At 50.3% G+C, this 24,439-nt stretch overlaps 1 protein-coding gene across 27 annotated transcripts in view; it reads left to right on the forward strand.

The window, feature by feature from the left end:
* Positions 1–24,439, forward strand: part of MYT1L (myelin transcription factor 1 like) — a 407,540-nt gene that overhangs the window by 258,227 nt on the left and 124,874 nt on the right. For all 27 annotated transcript variants that reach the window (XM_060309910.1, XM_060309903.1, XM_060309902.1 and 24 more), the window contains 3 exons: positions 7,911–7,965; positions 8,124–8,157; positions 8,387–8,449. In XM_060309910.1, coding sequence (XP_060165893.1) covers positions 7,911–7,965; positions 8,124–8,157; positions 8,387–8,449 — 152 coding nt within the window. The remainder of the gene's footprint in view (positions 1–7,910; positions 7,966–8,123; positions 8,158–8,386; positions 8,450–24,439) is intronic.

Genomic DNA, 24,439 nt, shown 5'->3' on the forward strand with positions numbered 1-24,439 from the left:
ACTCGCTGGGGCGGGGGTGGGCAGGGAGAGGCCCAGGACCCCCGGGAAGTGGCCTTGCAGCCCTGAAGTTGGGGGCAGGTGGCGGTGGTCAAGCGCGTGAGCATTGGACTCGGCCGTGACCTCCAGCTCCGCTGTCTTTTCTAGTTGCCTGACCTTGGCCCAAGTCACTGACTGACCCTCGGAAAGTGCTGTACTTTGTAATCTTGACCCACCATGTGATGCTGCTTCCAGGCAGAAGCCAGAGTCACCGTGGGGACCCTGTGAGGCGTCCCTGAAACCATCTGCAGCCTTGTTTGAATATTCATTCTATACTTTTTTGAAGCCTCCCCTTCCTATGGAGGGATATTGAGTTCTGGGAAATGATTCACTTTTTTTCCCTCCTTTCCTTTACTGTGTAGAACATCCAAGCCCCTTAAATAACTTCCCGCCAGCCCTACGTTGCCAAGAAAGTTTGCCCAATGTCCACACAATCTTTAAGGGAGCTCATGTATTTTTATTGAGTACAACTCAGCAAATATTTATCACCGAGCAACTGCTCTGTGCCAGGCACTGTGCCAGAGACCGACACGCCTGCTCTGTCCCAGCCTGCCTAGCACCGCTCACTGGGGCCAGGTCCACCCGAGCACAGGTGGGCCTGAGAGGCCCCCATGTCCCCAGGTGCCAGGACTATAGCAGTTCTCCTGCCTGATCCAGGGAACTCAGGAGTCTAGAAACTATTAAAATACTTGGATTAAGGAAGATTGTCAAAAGGACAAGAGAAATACTCGAACTAGAAAAGAAAGTTGTGTCCCCGCCTCTTCACACACGCCCACACACGTTTTACGTTTTGTAAATATAGCCAAATTGGGGGCTCTAGAAGTCATTGTGGAGACTGTGCTCTGAAGCTGTGAACCGTGGTGCTGGTTCAGATACTCAACGGCCAGTAGAATGTTTGGTATTAGGAAAAGCTAGTTAACGATGCACAGATGGCATCCCCTCACCCTACATCACAAGAGCTGTGTATGTCCTTAACTTGGGTGTTATGAGCATTTCTGTTTCTGTGCCTTTGGGAAAACATGGCACCTAGAAAACCAGGCTGGGAAGGATGCACAGACATCTTTAAGCATCTCTCGAGTACCAGGCACCAGGCCAGGCTCTCCCATAAAATCATTCCATCCAAGTCTCTTGACCACCCAGTGGGATAAGTAGGGATTTTACACATGACAGAACTGAGATTCACTTTGTTAGGAAACGTGGAGCCACAGTCACACCCGGGCCACCTGCTTCTGAGCTGCACCTGCCTCACCGCACACACAGGTGGATGGGCATCCAGAGATGGGGGAGGATCCCTGCTGACGCAGAGGAGTCCCAGGATGCCAGCCCCTCCATCAGGAGAGCCAACAGTTAGAAGATTACCCCACTGTCTGCAGGGCCCAGAGGTGTTCAGGCGTCGCACAGGACCTTGCGCCCAGCCCACATCCACCCTCTTGGTGGGTCCCTGCTGAGTGCTGGCACCCTGGGAGGGGCAGGAGGTGCAGGTGTCTCTGGGGAAGATGGAAGCCTAAACAAGCACCTTAAGACAAGAGTGTAATTCCTTTGAAGACAAGTACAAAGTCTCTGCAAACTTATCTGCAGGAACTTTCTGGGAAATTAAAGAACAACTACTCCAAGAAGAAGGATGGAGAGGAATTTAAATACATCATTAAACACTGAGCCAAAGCTCCTGGCCAGAGACTCAGGTGGCTTTTGGAGAGGCTGCCATGTTCTGAACCTTCAGCAAATCCATCCAGCCCTCTGAGACCCACACCTCAGGCCCCCACTGCCCACGGAAGTCCTGATGACAGAAACGGGGTTTGGAGCTAGGATGGGATACTATTCCTATAAAATTACACAAAATCCCACAACGTTCATGTGTTTTAGGTCTGGCTTCTCCTTGACTCCTGAGAGGCCCTGGAACTTAGACGTCTGCTCTGTTCTGAGGATATCGCAGTTATCCTCAAGGGCAGAGAGACCTGGGCGGGAGCAGGGACCCCCAGGGAGACCCAGCCCCGGGCAGCCTGGACACAGCTGTCAGCATTGTCGGAGCCCCTCTTCTGAGACAACTGGAACCAGATCAAGAGCAACACAGTCAAACATCCCAGGGCTGGGCGGGGGTCACACACAAGGTATGGGATGGACATGGGGCTGCCACGTGGAACGCAGCCACGCCAGCCAAGTGTTGCCAAGAGAGTAATGCTTCCAGATGCCCTGGTTTTTCCAGAAAAAAAGTCAGGAATTCAGATTTGGATATGAAATCTCCAGAGTTTTAGGTGTGGGTCCGATGGGTTACGTATTAACAGCCTCAAGGAAGGGGCGTTGCTTCCTGCTCCAGTGCAGGTCACTGTCTAATGCCGTGTTTTACAATGACTTTAGGAATTCTCTGTAGGCCACAAAGAGTTGCTTGCCGTTTACTAAGTACTTATTGACCAGTTCATAAACTAATCAGCCTCCAAACCTCCTCATTCCAATGAACTTCAGATATGCTACTTCCTCTGTTATCCTAGATTTCCCCCAAAACTGCTACTCACAGAATCGTCCAAGAGCGAGGAGCGTATGCGGCTTTCCCTCTGGTCCCCGAGCACGGAGGCAGCAGCTCACGTGGGGGTCAGGTGGGCAAGGCCCCGCTCACACCGCAGTCAGGGCCAGGAGGCGGCCAGCGGCCAGCGGCTTCCTTCTCGTGTTTGCCCAGAGAATTCCTGGTTTCTTGTCTCAGTCTCTCTTGCCTCTGTTGGCACCAACCATGCCTCTGCAAACAGGGGCGTCTGGGGTGAACCGGTGGGAGCCGCGGTCTCTGTCCTTTGAGGGGAGTTGACTGGGTAACCCCTCCTCCATGACTGGGAAAAGGAGAGGAGGGAGCAAAGGAAAAGTTAGGAGCGGAAAACCCAAGGCTTTGCCTGTGTTTTATTTGTCTAATTTTTCCTTATTTCCATCCTAAGAGGTGGGATAACTAAACTGAAAAATTATAAACCGTGGACCATAAACCCCTTTATTTCTTCTAATTTTGTAACCTTTGGACAATAACGCTATCCTTTGTCTTAATATAAATATTGGATAAGAATCCTCAATCTCAACATATTTGCACTACGTTAAATTCACAGAAAATGTCATATTTTGGAAAACACTTTAAATTGTTACAGTATTTTTTTAACTCTACTCAAGGATGACACGATACGTAATCTCCGATTCTCGCTGATCTTTCCCGGTGGATTTCTTTATGAACCAAAACTTCCCTGCGTCTGAACTGAGACGAGGAAGCAGCTTCCATCACGTGGAGCTGCGTGGAGCCGGTCTCCTTTACCTAGGAGGCCTCGGTTACCTAGGAGACGGTGACCCCGGGCATGAAAGCTCTCGGGGAAACAGCTGCAGGCAGTTTGATCTGCACCCTTGGTTTTGCCAGAGCTTCTAGTTTCCCTTCATTATACCATCCCCGACTTTCTCACTGTCACACCACTCGGGCTGCCGCCTGCCTGCAACCCTCCCTCCTCGGTGATGCTAATGAACAGTGAGCGACCGCAGGTTGGGTGGCAGCAGGTGAAAGGTAGGGCCTGGCTGATGACAAAGTGACTGCTACTTCCCCAGTGACTGGGGAGCGGCTGGGGAGGAGGAGGGAGCTCCGGCTCTGTGTGGAGCCCCAGCTGCGCCCACCGCGGAGACCGCGGCCCGAGGCCCCCCTGCCCCATCCCTGCAGAGGGAGCGCCGGTGACGGTGCGTGGAGACATGGGTTAGGACACCGATGGCCCTCGCGGTCCCAGGACTCCACTTCCAGCCCCTCCCAGGGGCATTGCTGTGGCCTGGAGCCTGTTCGGCCTCCAAAGGCTTGAAGGAATCTACGAATGTGCGGTTTTTGGTATAGTTGATACTCTGTTATCTTCACTAAGGCTCAACCTGACCAGAGTGTGCATTTTACTGGTGCGGAGGATGGGGGGAAATCAAATAGCAAAACAACTCCTGCTTCCAGATTCAAGTTTACATGTTACAGCATAATTCACTGCCCTCTCTTCAGTGAGTCCTTCTGATGGCTTCTGTTGGTTCAAAAGTAAACTTTTAAATTCTAGACTTTAAGTATAAAACCATTTTAAGCTCCTAAGAAAACCTCTCTTCATTTTTAAAATAAGCAGTGGGCTTAAAAATAAAAGAATTAGTGCTGTAGTAGTTCCTGAAGGGTGATTTTTCTAACTGTGAATCACTAGAGTGGGAATCAGAAACCCAAACCCGGGCAGAGGTAACCAGGTTGCTTCTGTCCAGGCCCAGGCAGGACCAGAGCCCGTAGGTTAGAAAGCGCTGCTGACGACCTGCTCAGGCATCACCAGTGAAGCTTCTGCAAGTCAGGTCTCAGACCCCTTGGAAGAGCAAATTCAAACACACAGCTCCCCTGATGCTTCCGAGGAAGACGCCGTCAGGTGGGAAAGGGTGGGTGAAAACAGGCAGGAGTGGGGACGCAGGCAGGGGGCCCTGCAGGACACTCGCAGGTGTAGGCTTGGAAAATGAAAGAACCTCCTCACGTATCTCCCGCTGCGAACTGTACGCTTTCGGCCTAATCTGAACCTCGCCGGCCGTTTCTGGACATCGATACGTGAGTGTGAAAAGGAAGTTTGAATCCATTTTGCTACTTTGCCTTTTCAGATTCTTTTCCCTTATGGGTTCTTACAAAATGTTGAGTATAGTTCCCTGTGCTGTACAGTAGGTCCTTGTTGGTTATCTGTTTTATATACAGTAGTGTGCGTATGTTAATCCCACCCTTAAAGGCTTATTTACAAGAGAGCAAAACCCACTACGGAGCCTGGAATTCAAACAGGATTGGCCCTGCTATAAACAGAGCAGTGGCACAGAACAGTCCACAGAGGGGCCCAGCTGCGGTGGGAAATTAGCACAGCAAGAGCGTGTATTTTAGTTGGGGCGGGGGTGGAGCTAGTATTTATTAATTGAAGGATTAGTGGCAGAATTAACTGTCCATCTAGAGGAAAATAAGTTTGTCCCCATATGTAAAAAAAATGGATTAAAACTTAAATGTAAAAAATCAAACAATTCTTAGGCAACCATATGAGCGATTAGCTAGTAAGCCAAGTTTTCGACTTCATACCCACAGAGCGATGGCCTCAGTGCCCTTTCGGTGACAAGCCCTCTCCTGGGCGACGGCTGGAGTTCATTTCAGATGCTGCACAAGCGTCCGTGACACGGGTACGGGCTTCCCGAGCGTGACTGGCCATGTCCCTCTGGAGCTCTGAGGAGCCCGTGCCAGCTGAAGGAGGCCCCCCAGTGAACCCGAAGCACCCCCAGGCCCCCGGAACTCCCCACGTGCCTGTGCCCCAGGGCCTTTGCGCGTCCAGTTCCCTCTGCCTGGAACATCTGCCCCAACCCTTTTTTAACCTGAAACCTGCAATTTTCCTTGAAAACGGCGCATATTTTGATTCCCCCTGGGAGCCTCTGTCCACCTCCCGAAGGGTGACCTTCAGCTCGTCTGTGTTCTGTTATGTTCTCAGGGCCCTGACACAACGTCTCCCCTCGGTTTTGAGTTCCTTAAAGAACAGGCTTCCATCCCGTCATCTCTGCGTCCCTGGTCCTACGACAGGTGTGCAGTGTTAGGAGATGCTCCACTTGCACAGAACAGGACCCAGCATTTCCTCGGTCACCCGTCGCCCCAGGGCGTGTGGGCCCTGTTTGCGCGTTTTGCTAAACTGTGAGCGTTGGAGAGGATTTCCAGGTGCAGTAGCCGCCTCAGAGCTGTGACGTGCCACCCGGGGTACCGCTGACCCAGACTGCGTCTGCCTTCCAGGCTTCCACACCCTGAGCGGGGCTGATGCAGCAGAGGAAGGGCGGCCACCCAAGGAGGCTCGGCACCGCGCGCCACGTCGACCCTCCTTGAAACGTTTCCCAGCTCCTCTCCGTCTCCCTGCGCCTGTCCTCCCTGCAGGGTCAGCTGCATCTCAGGACGCAGGCCGACGTGGTGGAGGTCCTTCCCCCCGGGCAGGTCGTCTCCTCTTGGCCCACTCTGGTCCCCTCTGCGCTCTCTCGAACTGCTGCTAAATTCATTTCTTTATAAATATGCTAGTGAGGGATTCCTCCTGCGCTCAAGAACCAACAACAGCTGTCTGTCCGCTGGGTCACTAGTGACCCTCCAGGTCTGTCCAGGCCCCCAGGGTGCCCTTCCCACTCTCCCTGTGGCTGAGCGCTTCCTGCTCCGCCACGCCCATCACCCCGAGGTTCCACCTCGTTCCCGCCGTCTCCCCATCTCCCCAGCAAACGGACTCGCCAGCTCGTTCACTGGCGCGTCCATCCAAGTACGCGTTTCTAGCATCTGCATGTCAGCTGAGCCTCTGCAGGTGTCTATACACACGATGGGTGTGTAAGTCCTTTCTTCCTTCTACACCTAAACTAATCGTCCTGAAGTATCTCAGCTTTCCCTGAGAAATCCCCCCTCCGTGATTCACCTCGCATGGGCTCCTCCTTTCCTGAAATTCTTCTTATTTTATTAACTCTGCCAAATCTTATGTCTGTGCAGGTGCCTCTCCCATTAAGCTATTAAGCTCATTACATGAACTTACATTTTTTATTATAGGTATTTTTATTATCCCACACACAAGAGTAATAAATACCTATTTGTTGGTCAGCTGGCATGAACATTAATCAGATCCTGTGCAGGATCTCGCCTTGCTGATGGTTTATTTCAATAGAGGATCCACCCAGGTCTCTTCTATACTGTCACCTGGCACAGCCGCAATCGTCCAACTAGAGTCTTCTTTCCCAAATTCTGACGTTTCTTGTCATAAACTATGAAGGAGGTGAACTGTGCGTACGTGACTTTCTGTTGCTGTTTGAGTACAGTTATAGTTGATTTACAATGTTGTGTTAATTTCTGCTGTCGTCAGTTATATATATATATATATATATATATATTCTTTTTCATATTCTTTTCCATTACGGTTCGTCCCAGTATATTGAATATAGTTCCCTGTGCTCTACAGTAGGACCTTGTTGTCTATCCATCCTATATATACTAGTTTGCATCTGCTGACCCCAAACTCCCAATCCATCTCTCCCACACACACACCCCAGTACCTGACATTTTACGACGTCCCCATCTTCTGCCCAGAATGCAGTTCTGGCCACAATGGGCGGGGTGAAAAATGACACAGTCCAGGTTGGAATCTGGTCAGAGGAGCTGTCGTCTTTACTGCTCATCTCTTGTCAGCCCCTCTGATGCGTTGAGTGGAATTCTCCCATGATGCGGTTTTGCTGTGTATAAATTACTCACATTCACCCAGCTGGCAGTATGTTCCCGTGGCTTAAAGAGGACGTGTAGACAGTGGCTGGTTTCAGGACCCTGCACCAAAGCTGCCCCTTGAATGATTTGGGGCAAATCACAGCTGTAAAGGAAGTGTAAGAAAGATACCTCCTTACAGAATCGTGTGAGGACCCTGCAAGGTAATAGATGGAAACACTGTCATCTCCAAGTGTGAGCCTTGCTGTGACCCTGGAAAGCGTCCTGACGATTTAGATCAAGGTAGATGCAATTGTCCCCCAGGACTAGACCATGGCGAGAGTAGCCCGCACGCTAAAACGTGTCCTTCTGTGACACCCACCTCCTCCCCACCACGACTCCACTTCAGCTACAGGGAGAATCTAGACATTAATATATGCACTTTTTTCCTTCCTGCAAACTTCAGCCCTATCCATTATATTCTTGGCACAAAGTACAACTCAGACTGACCGACCCAGGTGTGTCCTAATCAAAGTCTTCCACTGCGGGGGCCCTGCAAGACGAGGTCTGCTTTGTTACCTTTAAACAACACGTTTAGATTGCCTGGTCCTTCCCCAGCAGCACCCCTTCCAGAGGGAACCCGTCCCTGAGTTGCCAGCAGGAAAGCACGCTGACTGCCTTCCTCTCTCCCCAGATGGAGGTGGATACCGAGGAAAGGCGGCACCGCACGCGGTCCAAAGGGCTCCGAGGTACGTCCCTGCTTCCAGGTCCCTGGGGGCCCTGCTGGGGTCCCCTTTGTCCTGCCGAAGCCCTCAGACCCGGCCTGGACACCACCCTCTCGGTAGCTGTCTGTGGAAGGGGCTTCTTGGGATCGATCATCAATTTGTGTCTTTTCCTCTCTCTGCAGTTCCTGTGGAGCCGGCCATACAGGAGCTGTTCAGGTCAGTGAACAGGACGGGCAGGTATCCTGTTCAGATAGCGGGCAGGATGCACCCCAGCGGCGGTCAGAGACTGTGCGTCGTAGCAGAGACAGGGCTTTTGCGCGCCCGGGGGACCCAGGGCCTGCACCCCAGCCCCCTCCTCCCAGTTCCACACTTCCCTGTCTGTCTGCGTCCCCCGCTTCCCTCCCGTCCAGGTGGCACCTGAGTGACCCATCCTTTCCTCTTGCAGCTGTCCCACCCCTGGCTGTGACGGCAGTGGCCACGTCAGCGGAAAATATGCGAGACACAGAAGGTAAGGCCTCGGTTTTTCACGCCACGCTGAGTGACTTGTGGGCACAATGAATGGGGACCATGTTGGGGAAGCTTTCCCGTCCTCCTCGGACGTGGGGCTCTTGTAAGATGTTCTGACCACCTTCTGGGGCAGCGTTTGCCCCACACCAGGGGTGGCGACTGAGGACCAGCCTTGCACCTCTCCCCACTTGCTCCCTGGGATCCTCCCCTAGGTCACTGGGAGCCATATTTCTCCTCCTCGTTTTCTCCTTCCGTAGCTCAGGATGGCAAACATGCGGCGGTAAAGTAAAGCGTGACCTTCCTGACCTTCCTGTGGGCACTCGGCTCGTCCTGGGAAAGGAGGTCCAGGCCTGGCGCCGGGCAGCTGCAGGGCAAATTCAGAGCAGGAGGGGAGAGTCCGGACAGATCACGCTCGGAGGCTTTGGGGCTTAGAGGTGATGCGCGTGAACACCGGGATTTCATGTCCGTGACAGAGGTGGCAGCACCTGGAGCACGGGATAGGCAGGTGACGGCTGCTAAAATGCGCCACAGCGGAATCGCATCCTTCACACCAAGACTGCGAGTCACGTGCAGCTAGCTCAGTCTTGAGATTCGCTTCTCCCGAGGTCCCTTTCCCCGTGGTATTAAGGCAGCTTCACCTTTCAGTGGAAGGTTTGCGTTATGATGAGTTAGAAATGTTTACAGGCCGTGACGCATTTTTGGCTAATTCCCACAAACAAGGGTGCGAGGACTGAGGCCATTCAGCCCAAGCGGCCATCAGGGGCTGGGCCCAGGTACCCAAAGCTCGGGAGCTAGAGCAGGTGCCCTGAGCACCCCAGGGTGACCGTCCTTCGCTGCTTTCCACTTTATTTCCTTTTCAGCTGAACACTAATTTACGGATGAAATCAAGCAATTATTATGATTGTCCTTTAGCAACAACAAGGGGAAAATTTCAAATTACTCCAAAACACCCATGTTAGCGTTTAAGGAGGCAGGGAGTTTTCAGTGGGCATCCCTGATGAAATGGATTCATACCAAAGGAACGACAGGCCATGGTTAAGAGAATTTTGTGACTTAAATTATTATATTTAATTTATTATATTATTATTTGATTGTGAAAACTTATTGAACTATGTAATTTAAATACGTGGTTTTTTTAACTATATGTTATTTTATGAAGGAGTATATATGTAAATTCCTTTTTAAAAATCTAGTTTTTAAAAACTGGATTGTTTATGTTTACAATGGAAAACGAGTTAGCCAAGCATGAGTGGATTTTTTCGCCTAATCATCTCTTCACTAGACAATAGTTTTGCTATTAGAAAGAATGGTTAAATTTGACTAAAAAGTTTTAATTAGGTGTCAGCTAGTTTTAATTGGGCATCATAACCACACTTTTGCTGGAAAAATCATGAAGTTCCCAAAGAATTGTTTCAAGCGTTTGTATTCCTACCCAAGGTGCATCCCCTAGAGCTGTGGACTGATGGGCCCTGTGGGATGCAGTGTGTGTGCACAGCTCTCCCTGGGATCTCCTCCACTGCTCAGAAATGATGCTCAGCCTTAGGCTGGGAACAATGCGAAGACAGCTGGGCTCCACCCTCCTCTGAGACCCGATGCTGCTGAGAGCTCAGAACACCCTGAATTTTTCAGGAGCGAAGTAGGCGGAATTTTAGAGAGGAGTCACAGGAACAGCCAAATTGGACAATTTTACAGCAAAAATAATCTCAATTTTTTAAATTTAAAATGTTATTTTTTACCATGAGTCATAGTGTTTGCAATTATTGGAATTCCCACTGTTTTAATAGAAATAGTGAGTGGGGAGGCATACTGTGGGAACCCAGTACACAGACACGGGGCCCCGTTTCCCCTTTGCCACTGATTACCCAAGGGGCTTTGGGTGAATTATTTAACATGTATTGACTTCAAATTTCCTCGGTTTTATAATGAGAAAGTTGCAGACTTTGTTATGTAAAACTAATTACCATTCAACACTTACGTCACAGATAAGACTTCTCTCCGAGGAATCTCACTGGGTTATCAAGTGGGGCTTTTTCTTAATTTTATTTTTCCGCGTCTGCATATCAGCAGTTCTCAACTAAGGGGTGACACTTGAATTGCTCAGACTGAAAAGGGGCTCCTTGTAGTAGATACGATTCGCGTATACATCAACATCTTTTGACTGGTGCTATTTCAAATTTGTGAGACTCTTCAATTATATCTGGCTTTGTTTTTTTTCTATTTTTTAAAGATTTCCTAAATGCAAGTTTCTCCCCCCTGACAGCTGTGCTCATGCACATGCATACCTGCACTACCCGCCCACCGACACAGGTGTCACCTTGCCCGCTGCCCTGTCCCCGCTGATACTCGGAGCACATGAGGCCCCTGCAAATAGGACAAGGGCAGCAGCCTCAGTTCTGGTCTTGATGAAACTGCCCGTTACTTCGGTCTTTTAAAGATACATTTTCCAATGAATATATTCCCGTTAAGGCTACAATTTCATTTTACTCACATATCACGCCAGTTCATAGCCAAATAAAAAGGCATTCTTTTAGTATATTGAAGTATCTATTTACTTGAACACACAAAAATTAATTGGAGGCAGGTGAGGGGAATCAACAATGTAAAAAATAAAACATACAATTTTTAGGAAATTTGGTAACAAGTGGTAAAATGATGCCTCTCAGTTCATCTTTAGTTTGAACACAAGAAAATTTCTAAGGAGGTCAAGTATTGATGGCAGTCTCAGCGTGCCTTCTTATTGCTTTGGAGGGCGTGCACGTCGGGGGTGGCCTTGCTGCTTCAACGGGGGTTTGGCTTTTCGTGACAGCTTCTAAGACTGATGGCTTTTTTCCTGTGTGGTAGAGGTAGGGTTGTGGATTTGTGAGAAACGGGGAATAGGTGATAGAGGAGGATCAATCATCAGATAGGACCTGTGAAATTAAACAGTAATCTGAATTCACGAGGCATTCACAATTTAAGACCCTGGTTAACAATGGAGAGGTAGGAATTAAAGTTATAATACTTACTTTATTCGTTGGTCTGCCTTATTCAAAAATTATGTCCTTGAGCTAAAGGTAATCTATGCATGGGTGTTTATTTGTGTTAATAGTTCACCATCAATCTGAGGTGCCTGATAAACACACGTACAACTGCACAGGTAAAGGTTGAATCAAAGAGATAAATTAGGAAAAACATAAGGGAAATGAAAACATAATTTTACCAGAAACCCAGGATGTATCAGGAGTTCTGATACAGTATTCCATTCAGTGCTGAGTCTCTGGGCAGTCAAGGTAAAAAAGAGGAAGACGAATGACAGAACCTCGTTATCTGATGCAGGCAGCACAGCAGTTCCTCAGAGGGGTTACGCTCCTGGCACTGAAGGTCCATTTCTTTGAATCCCTGCACACTGACCAGCAGGGATCCGAGCTCAGTCAATATTTTTTGCCCTGGTGCGTGTGAACAGGGCCAGGCCTCCAGGCAGAGGACAAGATTACCAGCCGTTATCTTCAGAAACATCATTAGTATCTAGACACATGACTCTGACTTTTTTAGGTTTTATATTATTAGCACATAAGTATGACAAACCATCATGGATTTGCAGTCAGGGCCAGAAGTAAGTCTCCTGTCGTGAAGCAAAATACCGACACAGTCTTTTCTGTACACAGCAAATCCGACCTCTGCTTTCCCACTCACATCTCACATCTTTCGCACACCTGACCGCACACAGTCCAGTGCACACGTCTTTTCTAAACTGGTATTTATGAGTAGCTGAAGTTCGCATCTCAAACGCAGGGGCCCATCCCAGTCTTTCTGTGCAGGTGCAGAACTACCCCTCTGCCATCCTAAGTGAGTTTTCCAGAGTTTGGTTCTTAGACGCCTAAATTCAGGGAAGGGAGCGTCCTGGATGCCCCACTCTCCTCCCTGGGCCACCTCCTTCCCAGTGTTCAGGCAGACTCGTGACCTGTAAGCATTTAAAACACCTATGGGCGAAAAAAGAGCGTTTTTCCACATGCCTGCAGCCTGGGCAGCAGAAAAAAAATGGAATACGTGGAGGCCATGCACTTGGAGTTTAGGAAGTTGCTGGGCTGTTGGTTGGTTGGCTAGAGGCTGCAGGCAGGCAAGGTGTGAAGGATGCAGACCCAACCCTTGGCCTGGGGCTCCGAGGGCAGGAAGAGCTTCCCGACGACACCAGACCCCGAGCTGAGGGGGCGTCTTGGGGGACTGGGCCCTCTGCATGTCCTGGTGATGCCCCCCTCTACTGAAGATGAACGTCTTAGGGATGGAGACAGATGGGCAGGAGACCACAAGTCACTCTATCTATAATTGTTTTTGTTTGGTTCAAGGACCTGAAAAAGAGATTGGTTATTAATCCAGAGAATTAGATGAACGGATATTAAGATAGGAGCCAAAATATGGAACGTCAAAACATTTCTGCAAAAATCTACTCCTAAGCGTTTGAGTAAGATTGAACATTCTATGCGATATATTCACAACGTTTCCTCCCCACGTTGATATAAAATACTGCTTGTGTTAAAGATACAGTGCAACTTGATGTTACAAAGGGATGAATATATAGACACTAAATTCATCATCAAAGTCCCAATAAAACTTAGAAATAGGAATCATAAAAAATATTAGTTTCTATTTCAGATTAATAAACATTAAACACTGTAGAGGAATTTGAATTTTAGCCTTCCTTATAATAGTTATATACATCCTGGACCATTTGGAATTAATTGGATTTACTTCTTTCTTTCTGAATGGTGATTTTTGTATAAGCCTCCAATGAGAGAGGGAGAGAGAGAGAGGGAGAGGGAAAGAGAACCCTTAATGTGAATTCATTCTTCACGTCATTGGTTTTGTGAACCCTCTGAATTTACTTCTGAAATTTAATAGATTTTATTTACATTTACCCTTCACAGCTGTTTTTTAAGTTACTCTTTGTTGAGCATAGGGTTCTGGTGAGATATTTGATCCAAAATCTAGCTTGAGAGACTTGCACAAGCAACGATCCCCCAAAAGCCAGGGGATGGCTTTGGTATTATATTTAAATCCTTCCCTGTTTAGAAAATTCAGAGTCAAATCAATTTATCTTGAAACTTTAAAATTAAAAGCTCCAAATGGTAGATTTATTTTTTATTAGGAAATCATTAAATTCTCTCTGGCTTATAGTGCACGTTCCTTCTTCAGATTTTTTTCCATCTCATATACCTTTGCACCTACCAGTGTGATTGCCATGGCGGCAGCCACGGGTGAATAATTGCTTGTCTTCCCGGGAGCTTGTTCTGGACCTGGAGCTGAGGGCTTGCTTCCTGATGTATGCACGCCTCATTTGGATGCTGCCAGCAGCCTGGGGGCTGTATTATTCATGCCTTGACAAAGAGCTCTCACTAAAAGCCTTGGAAGAGAGCCAGGCACTGGGAGAGATGGTGGAGCATTTCAACGTGCAACTGAGAGGAGAATCGATAATCAAAAAGGAAAGAAAGAAAGAGACAGAGAGGAAGAAAGAGAAATAGGGATCCCTCTACTTCCCTTTTACTGGTTTCACATGGGTAGAATTTCCATTTGCATTACAATAAAAAACCCTAAAAATAATTGCATTTTTTTCTAACCACGCTTGAAAGTTTAACACAATTTTCCACATTTAATTGCAAAGCTGATTTTAATTAGTAGGGTCCCGCATGTGAAAAATGAAGATCCACTTGGGTGCATGGAAACACTGCAGTGTCGGCTTTATGCTCTAATTAATGTATGGCTGCCGTGCAGCAGGGCACACTCTGGGGCATTTATGAAGAATTCTGAGCACGCAGCCACCCAGCCAGGAGCCACGAGCGTCAACAACTCCCCCTTCATTCTTTATGAGACATCGCTGTGCATCACCCCGTGCATAAACTTTATAGCGTGCCTGTCCTTTTTACTATTTGTCACTAATATTATGAATCAGAAGTTAGGGCACACCTATTTTAACGTTAATTTGATAGCTTGCCCGGTTGCAGAGAGAGCAAAAATGTTGTGATCTCGGGACTTATGTGTCTGAAGTGGAGATTCAAAGCAAGTGGGTTTCCCAGACTCACCATTGCCTTATTGTGAATTGTATGTGTGCAAACACAAAATTCAGGCATGGTCTTTCCAGACTGTGGTGGCAGTTAACCTTCATTGTCACAGTAAATCCTCTATTTAAAAAAAAAAAAAAAAAGCTTCCTGGCCATTATCCCAAGAAAACAGTGTGCCTGCTGCTCGTCTAGAGCACGTCCGCCCAAACGGACAGATCTCTGGCCCCGGCCGAGTCTGTTACATATTTCAGAAGACAGTGTGACTGATTCAGTGTATTTAAAGCTGCAAATAAAACAGGTCATGCATTTCAGGGTGGATTTTTGACATTTTATAAAATTCAGGATACTTTGAAAATAACTCCACATTCATAGAGGAGGAATATAGGTATTTTCAGGTAGGAACTAAAACATAAGTATACTTAGAGAGTCTCTAATATTACAATCTGTATTGGTTAAGAACTAAACACAGGAATTATAATCTCGGTGTGATTTATTAACTAGTGATTAAAGATATATAAACATGGCTTTGAAACATCTCCAGAACACACAGCAGAAATCGGTGTGTGGTACGGCTACCGTCAGGGTTTACCGGTTCCGACGTCCACCGTCTGTGCTGGGATTCTAGCAGGTACGCAGCCACCACGTTTAAGAACTAGTGGGCGGGGAGGGGGTCCTGACGTGGGGGGGGGCGCTGGCCCGCTGGGCGATCGTGAACCGGGAGCCCCGCGCACCTGCCGACGGCTGGCTGCGCAGCCCCGAGCTGGTCTTCCGCGTCCTGTGTGCGGGTTCCCTGCGCGTCCGCACCACCAGGGACAGGAGAGGCGACACCCAGAGTCAGTGGCTGCTGGACGGTCCTCAGAGAGGTGTGAATGGTGGGGGAGGGTGGACGGGACGGACGTGTGAGCCCCTCACGCTGAGTCCAGTGTGTCCAGGTGACAAGTCCAGGCCGCAACTCCAGGTACCTGGAGTCTGCAGTCAGAACCAGCGATTCCGGAGAAGTCAGCCTTGCGACCAGCTCTTCAAATCCATACTTGAGAGCAATCACGTCGTTAGTATCATTACTTATACCCACACTCTGAGAAGCCCAAGGAGTCACGAGGATGACCTTTGTCCTTCTGCAAAGTGGTTGCTTCTCCTCCTTCTTGGATCTTCTGTCCTGAAGAGAAAACAGGGCTTCCAAGATGAGACACCAAGAAATGACTGAACCCCCAAACTCCAGAACCTTCTTCCTGCTAAAACTGGTGACAGAGTTAGAGGAAGGAAGCTCTGCCCTCTTAGCTGTAATGTTAATTTGATGAGATTGCAGTGTTTTCGTCTGAAAAAGTTTCTGTGTGACTTAGACCATTTCCAACTACAAAAAAATGGAAACCCCACTGCAAACTGGCTTAAACAGTGCAGAATGAATTGTCCACGTAAACTGGGAATTGAGGTCAATTCACTTCTGCCCCATCACCCGGCATCTCCCGGCAATCACCCCCACGCCTGGCTCTCATCTCATCCCAGGGCTGCCTGCCGGGGCCCCAAAGTCCAGAGGAGGCCGGAGGGGTCAGGTCCAGTGGAGAGGGGCTCTGGATGAGCCACCGACACCGTCCTCATAGTTCTGGTGCTCCAGTGGGTCCACAGCCGGGCCTGAGCCCACTGACTGCCAAGCCATCCCTGGGCTGAAGGCCGAATCAGCTCCACGCAGGCAGGGCGTCCTCCCCGAAGCCCGGAACGTCAGTATCACCTGAGAACTTCTTGGAAAGGAAGCATCCTGGCTACACGCCCCACCCCAAACCTGCCAACTCAGAAGATGTGGCAGGGGCCCCGCTGTCTGTTTCCCTCTCCCTCCCAGGGGATTCAGATGCCCCCCGAGTGTGAGGTCACGGCTCCCGAGGGCACAGGCCTGTGTGTGCCGAGGGCAGCCACCTGCTCTAGTGGGGTTTTCAGGTAATGCAGAGAGGCTGTGTCCTGGGCGAGCAACCAGCAAACAAATCCAGAGTGTGTGAAGCTGGCAGTCGAGGAAATACTTAGTGGCCGTCTGTCTGGGGAAGGACTGGACAGCCTGGTGTGGACAGGTCAGGGCTGCAGAGGCTCAGCCTTGTCCCGTGAGGAGAGCCCCTCCCAGACCCAACATGGACTTCAGGTCACGTGTGCGAGGTGGTGGGGGCAGAGGTTCCTGGCTGCCCCGAGCCCCCAGCCAGCCCTGCCCTCTGCCTGTCCCTTGGGCCAGCGAGGCTCTGTGGTCACCGGCCGTTTCTGCCCTGCATGTTGGCCTGAGCAGAGCCTGGTGGCCAGGAGCACACGGGCAGTAAAAGTCCAGAGTGCCTCGGCTGGAAGAAAAGCTGGACGCGCCCTGGAGATGGTGCACGACCCGTGGAGGGCTTACTTCCCTCGTTCAGACTGGGCTACCTGGGCCCCGTGAGCCTCCGCGAGGCCCTGCAGACCCGGGAGCAGGAAGATAAACGCACCTTCCTTTCCTGTTAAGGGAAAGCTCTGAGCTCCCCCTGTATAATTCAGCAGATTTTAAAAGCTCCACTCATTGTAATTTAGTGGCCGCTGAGCGGGCCGTGAATACGACCTAATGCTGTATCTGACGTGGCCAGAGATACGCTTCCCACAGGAGTGGACGCATCTCCTAAAACTCTGGGGAGGAGAGTAGGCCGCGAGCAGCTCGGAAAACATTGGATTCCGCAGTGACGCTCCCGACTCGCTCCGCCAGCCCCAGCCCATCCCATGGCGGCTGTGCTTCTGAATGAGTTCTCTGCGCCCCCCGAGAACCCTCTGGATCCCCGCGCCAGGGCGGGCCTGAGAGCCAGGAGGGCAGGGAGGCAGCAGGGCCGCCGGGAGGATCGTGCAGACCCAGATCCTGAAGCCGGGGTCTCTGGTGCAGGCGACCGAGTGGCCTCACCGTGGTTAACCCACATGTCAGGGAGCGAGCTACGGAGTGGGTTCTTGGTGCTGCATACAGGAGCATACCCCCCCTCAGGAGGGGGCAGGGGCCCCCCCCACCGCTCCTGTAGTAACAGACTCTCTGGACCACAGCCCCTCGCCTGCCCCCATCTCAGGAGACACTAATCAGATGCTTAGGACAAAGTCACCGCCTTGAGTGACTAATGGACTGAACTTTCCCTGAGGCAGCACGGTTTTGCCAGAGATGCTTCTTAAATTAACGCAAAGAGATTTCTAATAAGTGATGGTGTAGGCAGAGGGGAGGGGGCTCGGGGGCCGAGGCTCTCACTGGAGCCCTGTCTGCCAGGCGTCAGCACCACCAGCCCGCATGGCCCTGGGCTGGGCTGCCCGTGCCTGCTGCCCCGGAGCCCACGCACAGCCCGGCCGCGGCCTCTCCCTGAAATGGGGCGAGAAGGTCTGGGACTTGCAGTTTTGAAACTTCAGGACTTGAAAAGATGAAAAGGAGTTTGCTTTTCAAATTGTCTTAACAGATCCTCCCAGGGAATTTTTATTGACAACAGAAACCAGAAGAAATACTGCATGCGCACAAAGGTGACTTAGCATTAAAGGTGGGAAATGCTCATTTTCTCAAATAAGGACTAAAAATGGGATCACAAACGAAAGCGTAGCGGAAGTGGGGGCAGATTTTCATGAACATCTGTCTCGTTCTTGTCACTGTGCTCCGTTCAGGGAAGGTGACCTTTGCCCAGAACATCAGACTTTTTCCCTGAATTTTTAAGGCATTTTACTCTTTTACTTAGTCTCATGTTATAGGTGTAAATTTGTATTTTTTAAATTTTTATTTAACTTTATAACATGAGCCTTTTCTGATGTCACTAAATATTTTAATTTTCACGGCTAACTTCCATCTTATGGTGATATTGTAACTTATGCAACTCTTATTATTGGAAATTATTTATTTAGATTTTTTTTTAACTTTTCCATGTTATAGATCATGTGTAATAAGTGTCTTTGCAGACAGCTTTTGTGGCTTTTGGCTCCTTCTTTGGGGCAGTTTGTTACAAGGAGGAGCCTTGGCTTGAAGGACGTGAGGACCGGAATGGTTTTAAGAGTTTCTTTCCTACCTGAAAAAAAAAAAAAAAAAAAAGAGTTTCTTTCCAGGAAGATGGGACCTGTTTGCATTCCCAGCAGCAGAAGGGAAGGTGTCCCTGTTTCCTTCTGCAAATAATATGGAATCATTGTTTTTAAAACACTTCCTTCTTACTAAAAAACAAAATGTTTTTGTGAAAGGATAAACTTTTAAAGGATTGGTCATTTTTCAAACAATGCTAATGCCAGAAAATTCTAGAAAAGGACATGGTTTGAAATTTAAGCCACACTTTTTCCCTCTTAAATGGTCTCACTTGTCAGTGTTCAGGTGAGCTGGACCCCAGCTGCCACCCCCCAAGACTAACCCTGGGGTGAGACCCTCCAGAGCTGAGTAAGGAAGAGGCTTCTGGGCAGAGGGGCGACGCTTCGTGCCAGGTGGAAGGCAAAAGGCTCTCTTTCTCTGTCTCGGTCACCTGGTCCCTCCTCTCGCCACCCACCAGCCTCAACATTCCAAGCCCAGGAGCAGAAGAGAAGCCAGTGTCCAGTCACCAGAGCCACAGCCAAGTGCGTCAGGGCGGGGACAGAGCCCCTGAGGGAGGAAACTGTGCCTGAACGTTATATAAAAGTGTCTTTAGATTTTAGAACGATAAAAATCTAGGCCAGCAAAGAGCAGCAGAGGTTCTGCAGCAGGGCCTGAGGGTCTTCACTGCCCGGTGCTCCTCCAGCCCAGCCGGGGGCCTCGGCTGTGGCCGTCGAGAGCTCCACCTGAGTGTGGGTGCCCCAAGCCGGGAGTGGGCGAGCACACATTTCCGGGGCTGCCGCCATGCAGAGGCCCTGGGGTCCAACCGAGGGTGGCGTTTGGCACAGCCCTGCCCTTAGCAACCATCCCTGACACACACGCCGACGGCACAAAAGGCAAACGGCCGGCCGGACGGTTACCATTTACCGTACACAGGGGGACCGTAGGCGTGCAGACAGTGCCCCGAGACCAGGAAGGAGCAAGCAGGTGGAGGGGCTGGATTTCACCCCGCTGGGGAAACTCGCCCAGTTGCCTTATTTCAGAAAGTACAGTGCTGTTTAGGGAAATACGCAGAGGCAAGAGAGAAGTGGTCGCCTCTGTGGCCAGGTAGAACAGGACCCTACAGACTGCTTCAAAGATGCTCTGTTTGGCTAATTACTGAGTGTTCGCTGCACACACAGCCGTTGAGCAGAAGGAATATTGGGGGACAAAGGGACACCCTGCCCTTTGACCTAAGATGTGTGGCCCATGCCAGCGATGCGTCCAGACACACAGGATGCAGGGGAGAGTATGACCAGGGAGACAGAAGGAAGGTCCTGGGAGAAGCATTGGATACACGACGCCCGTGAGGGGTTTCCTCCTCTGAGCCCTCTGCCCTGTGCCCCCAAACACCGAGCAGGAGACGGGGCCAGAGGGACAAATCACCTCACTTCCTTCCTGGGCACTATGCATGCCCACCTTTATCCAAGGAACGGCATGGACACAAACGTTCCCAATTTGCAACATCTTGGAAAATGGAAGTTGGAAGAGTTTTGTTGAGTCCCAGCTTTGGCTCCAGCCGGGCAGGACCTCAGCTTTCACCCATGTTTCGTCTACATCCTGTGTTATTTACACAAGGATTCATCACAACCTTCCTTTAAAGAGTAGATCTCTTTCCCACAGTCGAAACACAACATCTGAAGCAGGATCTTCGATCCGCACAAACTTTCTCAGACACTTGTCACCACCGCACAGTTTCTGCCCAGATGTAAAATTTTCTTCCTAAATGGATTGTCATCAGCTCCTCAGAAGACAGAGGAAACTTCTCTCTTTCTCTCCCCAAGGCATCCTTTCTTCGGCTCACGGTGGCCGTTCATGTAGTACCTGCTGGAAGATGTTGCTACTGACTTAATGGAAGGATGCTGAAGATGGAAAATGATTGGAAAGATAGAAGAACAATTTCTACAAGTAAAGGGATTGGGTTACGTTCGGTTCTACCTAAATTTATAGCCAGTAGGATCTTACCGTCTTCTCCTTGGAGGAAGTCTCCTTGATTATCATCTGACATCTGTCACCTCCACACCGTGAGTCAGGACCATGGTCGGACACAGAGGCATCACGGGAAGGAAGCGACTCCTCCCCTGAGGAGGCCAGCTGTCCCGTGGATACACATATATGACAGAATGTCCCAAGGGCCCTCGGAGTCCTGTTTGGGGACCAGGGAACAGAGAAGGAAGGAGCTCCATCCCCCCGGGCTGGCCAGCCTTCCCAAGGGGGAGATTCTCCACCTGGCCAGTGGGGGAAAGGGGGCGCTCAGGGGAGGGCACGGCGGGAGGGCTCACGTGTTCAGTCACCCTTTCACTTGGTGAGTCTGAGCTCTTTGTTAAGCAGCACTGTGCCAAGTGCCCAGATCCGCGTAGGAACAGACCGGGTCCCCGTAGTAACAGACCGGGTCCCTGCAGTAACAGACCAGGTCCCCGCAGTAACAGACTGGGTCCCCACAGTAACAGACCGGGTCCCCGTAGTAACAGACCGGGTCCCCGCAGTAACAGACCGGGTCCCCGTAGTAACAGACCGGGTTCCCGCAGTAACAGACCGGGTCCCACAGTAACAGACCGGGTCCCCGGCATCGGATGGGCTCGGAGCCTGAACAAAGAAGCACCAGACCCAGACATGGAGCTCCAGCCCGTGGGAAGCTCAGGCCTCGGGGAGCCAGCCTGAGGAGGCCGGGTGGTGGAGGGGGCCCAGGGAGGCCAGAAGAGGAGGCAGGGTCCTCAGTGGGACTGTGGCCGCCCCCAGCGGGGGCGGGGGGAGAAAAGCACAGCCAGGAAGGAGGCTGTGGCCATAAGAAGATCCCGGTCATAGAAGGTGCCCCATGAGGACAAGGAGATGTGGAAGCCGTGGCCTCAGGATGTGGCCCAGTGGCCACAGAGGACCGTATGTGCACGGGCAGGGTCAGGTTTTGTCCTCAGGAGGGAGAGAGAGAGAGACAGGGTGGGAGGGAGGGATGGAGGGGGGAAGGCAGGAAGTCAGTGCATTGGAGGAGATAGGAGTGAAAGCTCTTGGTGACCAGGGGGCCAGAAGCCAGCCTGGCCTGAGGCGGGGGCAGAGTGGAGGGAGAGGAGGACACACTGGAGACATTCAGGGCGTGGACACAGCAGGACGCAGAGCCGCCGGGGGCGCTGAACCAGGAGGAAGAGGGTCCGGGAGACTCAGGTCCCGCGTCCTCGGGCCCAAGGTTCAGACAAAGAGGAGCCGGGAGCGGACAACACGTTAGGACGTGCTCCATGCGGTGTACGTTGCACCCGACAATTTCACGCTCATCTCCAGTCCCCTGTGGTCCGAGGCGGACTCCACGCGCGAGCAGCTTGCGTGTACCTTACTGCGTGCGAGAACATTCTGTCAGCCCCATGCTGTGTGGTGAGAACCGGACCCCAGAGGCCGAGTTACCTGTTGGGGTCCAGGTGATGGGCTGGTCACTGGCTGGCAAGCCAGGCCTCCCATCCCCAGCCCTGCCCACTTTCCACGATGCCGCCGGCCTTTGGACCGCATCCCAGGCTGAGATAAGCCCTCTGTGCTGGAGTTCACTTCAGTGAGGGACGTGCAGCCCAGATTCAGACAGAGAGGGGGCAGGAACGGGGTGGTCTGAGCAAGGTGGTCATTGCCGAAGGGGGCTGACGTTAGTTCCAGCCGCATCGCAGGGCATGTGGTCCTGGGAAGCACCGTGCATTCATTTGAAGGGACCTGTATGCAGCCTTTTGTTTCAGGTTCTGTTGTTGTTGCTGTTTTTCCAGCAATGGGGCCATTTGACAACCTCTGACTTTTCTTGTCATCGATTGTCATGTTAGCATCCTTCAAACCCTGAGAAGCTAATGCTCTCAAGCGGGTCCACGTCCTGTACACGGATCCTCACTCACGTCTTGGTGGTACCCGATAGCTTTTAATTAATAAGAATGACCTATTAAAAAAGATGTGAGGGGGCTCCCCTGGTGGTGCAGTGGTTGGGAGTCCGCCTGCCGATGAGGGTGACACGGGTTCGTGCCCCGGTCCGGGAGGATCCCACATGCCGCGTAGCGGCTGGGCCCGTGAGCCATGGCCGCTGAGCCTGCGCGTCCGGAGCCTGTGCTCCACAACGGGAGAGGCCACAACAGTGAGAGGCCCGCGTACCGCAAAAAAAAAAAAAAAAGAAAGATGTGAGGAACCCAATTGCAATAGGAACCATGGATGGAAACAGCGCGGAATCCTGGATCGAGAGCCCTTAGCAATTAGGCAAGCAGCTGAGCGCCCCCGGCCCCGCCCACAGAAGCCTTCCACGGACAGGGAGGCCCCAGAGAACAGAGGCCCCGAGACACCTGGTCTCTAGCCCAGGTTCCAGAAAACGCCCTTAAAGACCCCTGGGGATCTGACCAACGCCTTCCTCCTACAGACGAGGACCTGTGACGCACAGGGATGGAGCGACCCCCTCAAGGTCACACAATTAATAGGAGGCGTCAAATCCAGCTCTTCTAGTCCAGACCTGTATTCAGTTCCCAACCAGGATGTCTGAGAACCTTTGCACCTGCAGGACTGAGAATTATCTGTCTACTCACAGGGAGGGGAGGTGGGCACTGTCTGAGAAAACTGAGAGAAAAGAAGAAAAGTTCTCATCTATTTAGTGTTATTAGATATGGAGACAAATAAAACATAGCAGTACCATTTACATCCGACCAATGGCTGAGCTGAAGGCAGTGGTTTAACTCCTAAGCTGGGAAGCCCTCGCCGAGGCTGGACGAGCACGGCTGGCTCTTTTTCCCAGGCCCCTCGTGGACCTCCTGCACGACCTGAACCGAGCCGTACATATAAACATCTCAATGCTTCAACTACCTGTATTTTAAATATTCCACAATTGAATAATTTCTTACCAGCCATAGAAAGACAAAGTACTCTGTCCTAGAGCATCTGAAAACGAGGACTCTAGTACATATTTGAGGAAGAGTAAGAAATCTTCAATTTTTCATTTGCATGTATTTTCTTATATATTGGTCCCTGGGGCAAAGATGTAAATGGCAAAATCATAAATTCTTATGTAGTTTGATTCTCAGTTCTTCCTATCAATCTTTTTTTATTGAAGTATAGCTTTCTTACAATGTTGTGTTAATTTCTGCTGTACAGCAAAGTGATTCAGTTATACATATATATTCTTTTTCATATTCTTTTCCATTATAGGTTATTACGAGACATTGAGTGTGGTTCCCTGTGCTATACAGTAGGTCCTTGTTGGTTACCCGTTTTGTATACAGTAGTGTATATATGTTAATCCCATACTCCCAATTTATCCCTCTCCCCCATCTTTCCCCTTTGGTAACCAGGAGTTTGTTTTCTATGTCTGTGAATCTCTTTCTGTTTTGGAAATAAGTTCATTTGTGTCTCTTTTTTTTAGATTCCACATATAAGCGAGATATCATATGATATTTGTCTTTGGCTTACTTCACTTATGAGAAACAGAAAGAGTATGATAACCTCTAGGTCCATCCATGTTGCTGCAGCTGGCAGTATTCCATTCTTTTTCATGGCTGAGTAATATTCCACTGTATACATGTACCACATCTCCTTTATCCATCCATCTGTCAATGGACACATAGGTTGCTTCCATGTCCTGGCTATTGTAAGTAGTGCTGAATATTGGGGTGCATGTATCTTTAATTTAAATTTATTTATTTATTTATTTATTTATTTTTGGCTGTGTTGGGTCCCCGTTTCTGCACGAGGGCTTTCTCTGGTTGCGGCAAGCAGGGGCCACTCTTCATCGTGGTGCACAGGCCTCTCACTATCATGGCCTCTTGTTGCAGAGCACAGGCCCCAGATGCGCAAGCTCAGTAGTTGTGGCTCACAGGCCCAGTTGCTCCACGCCATGTGGGATCCTCCCAGACCAGGGCTTGAACCCGTGTTCCCTGCACTGGCAGGCAGACTCTCAACCACTGCGCCACCAGGGAAGCCCCGA

The sequence above is a fragment of the Globicephala melas genome, chromosome 12, assembly GCF_963455315.2.
Source record: "Globicephala melas chromosome 12, mGloMel1.2, whole genome shotgun sequence".
Classification (NCBI taxonomy): Eukaryota; Metazoa; Chordata; class Mammalia; order Artiodactyla; family Delphinidae; genus Globicephala; species Globicephala melas.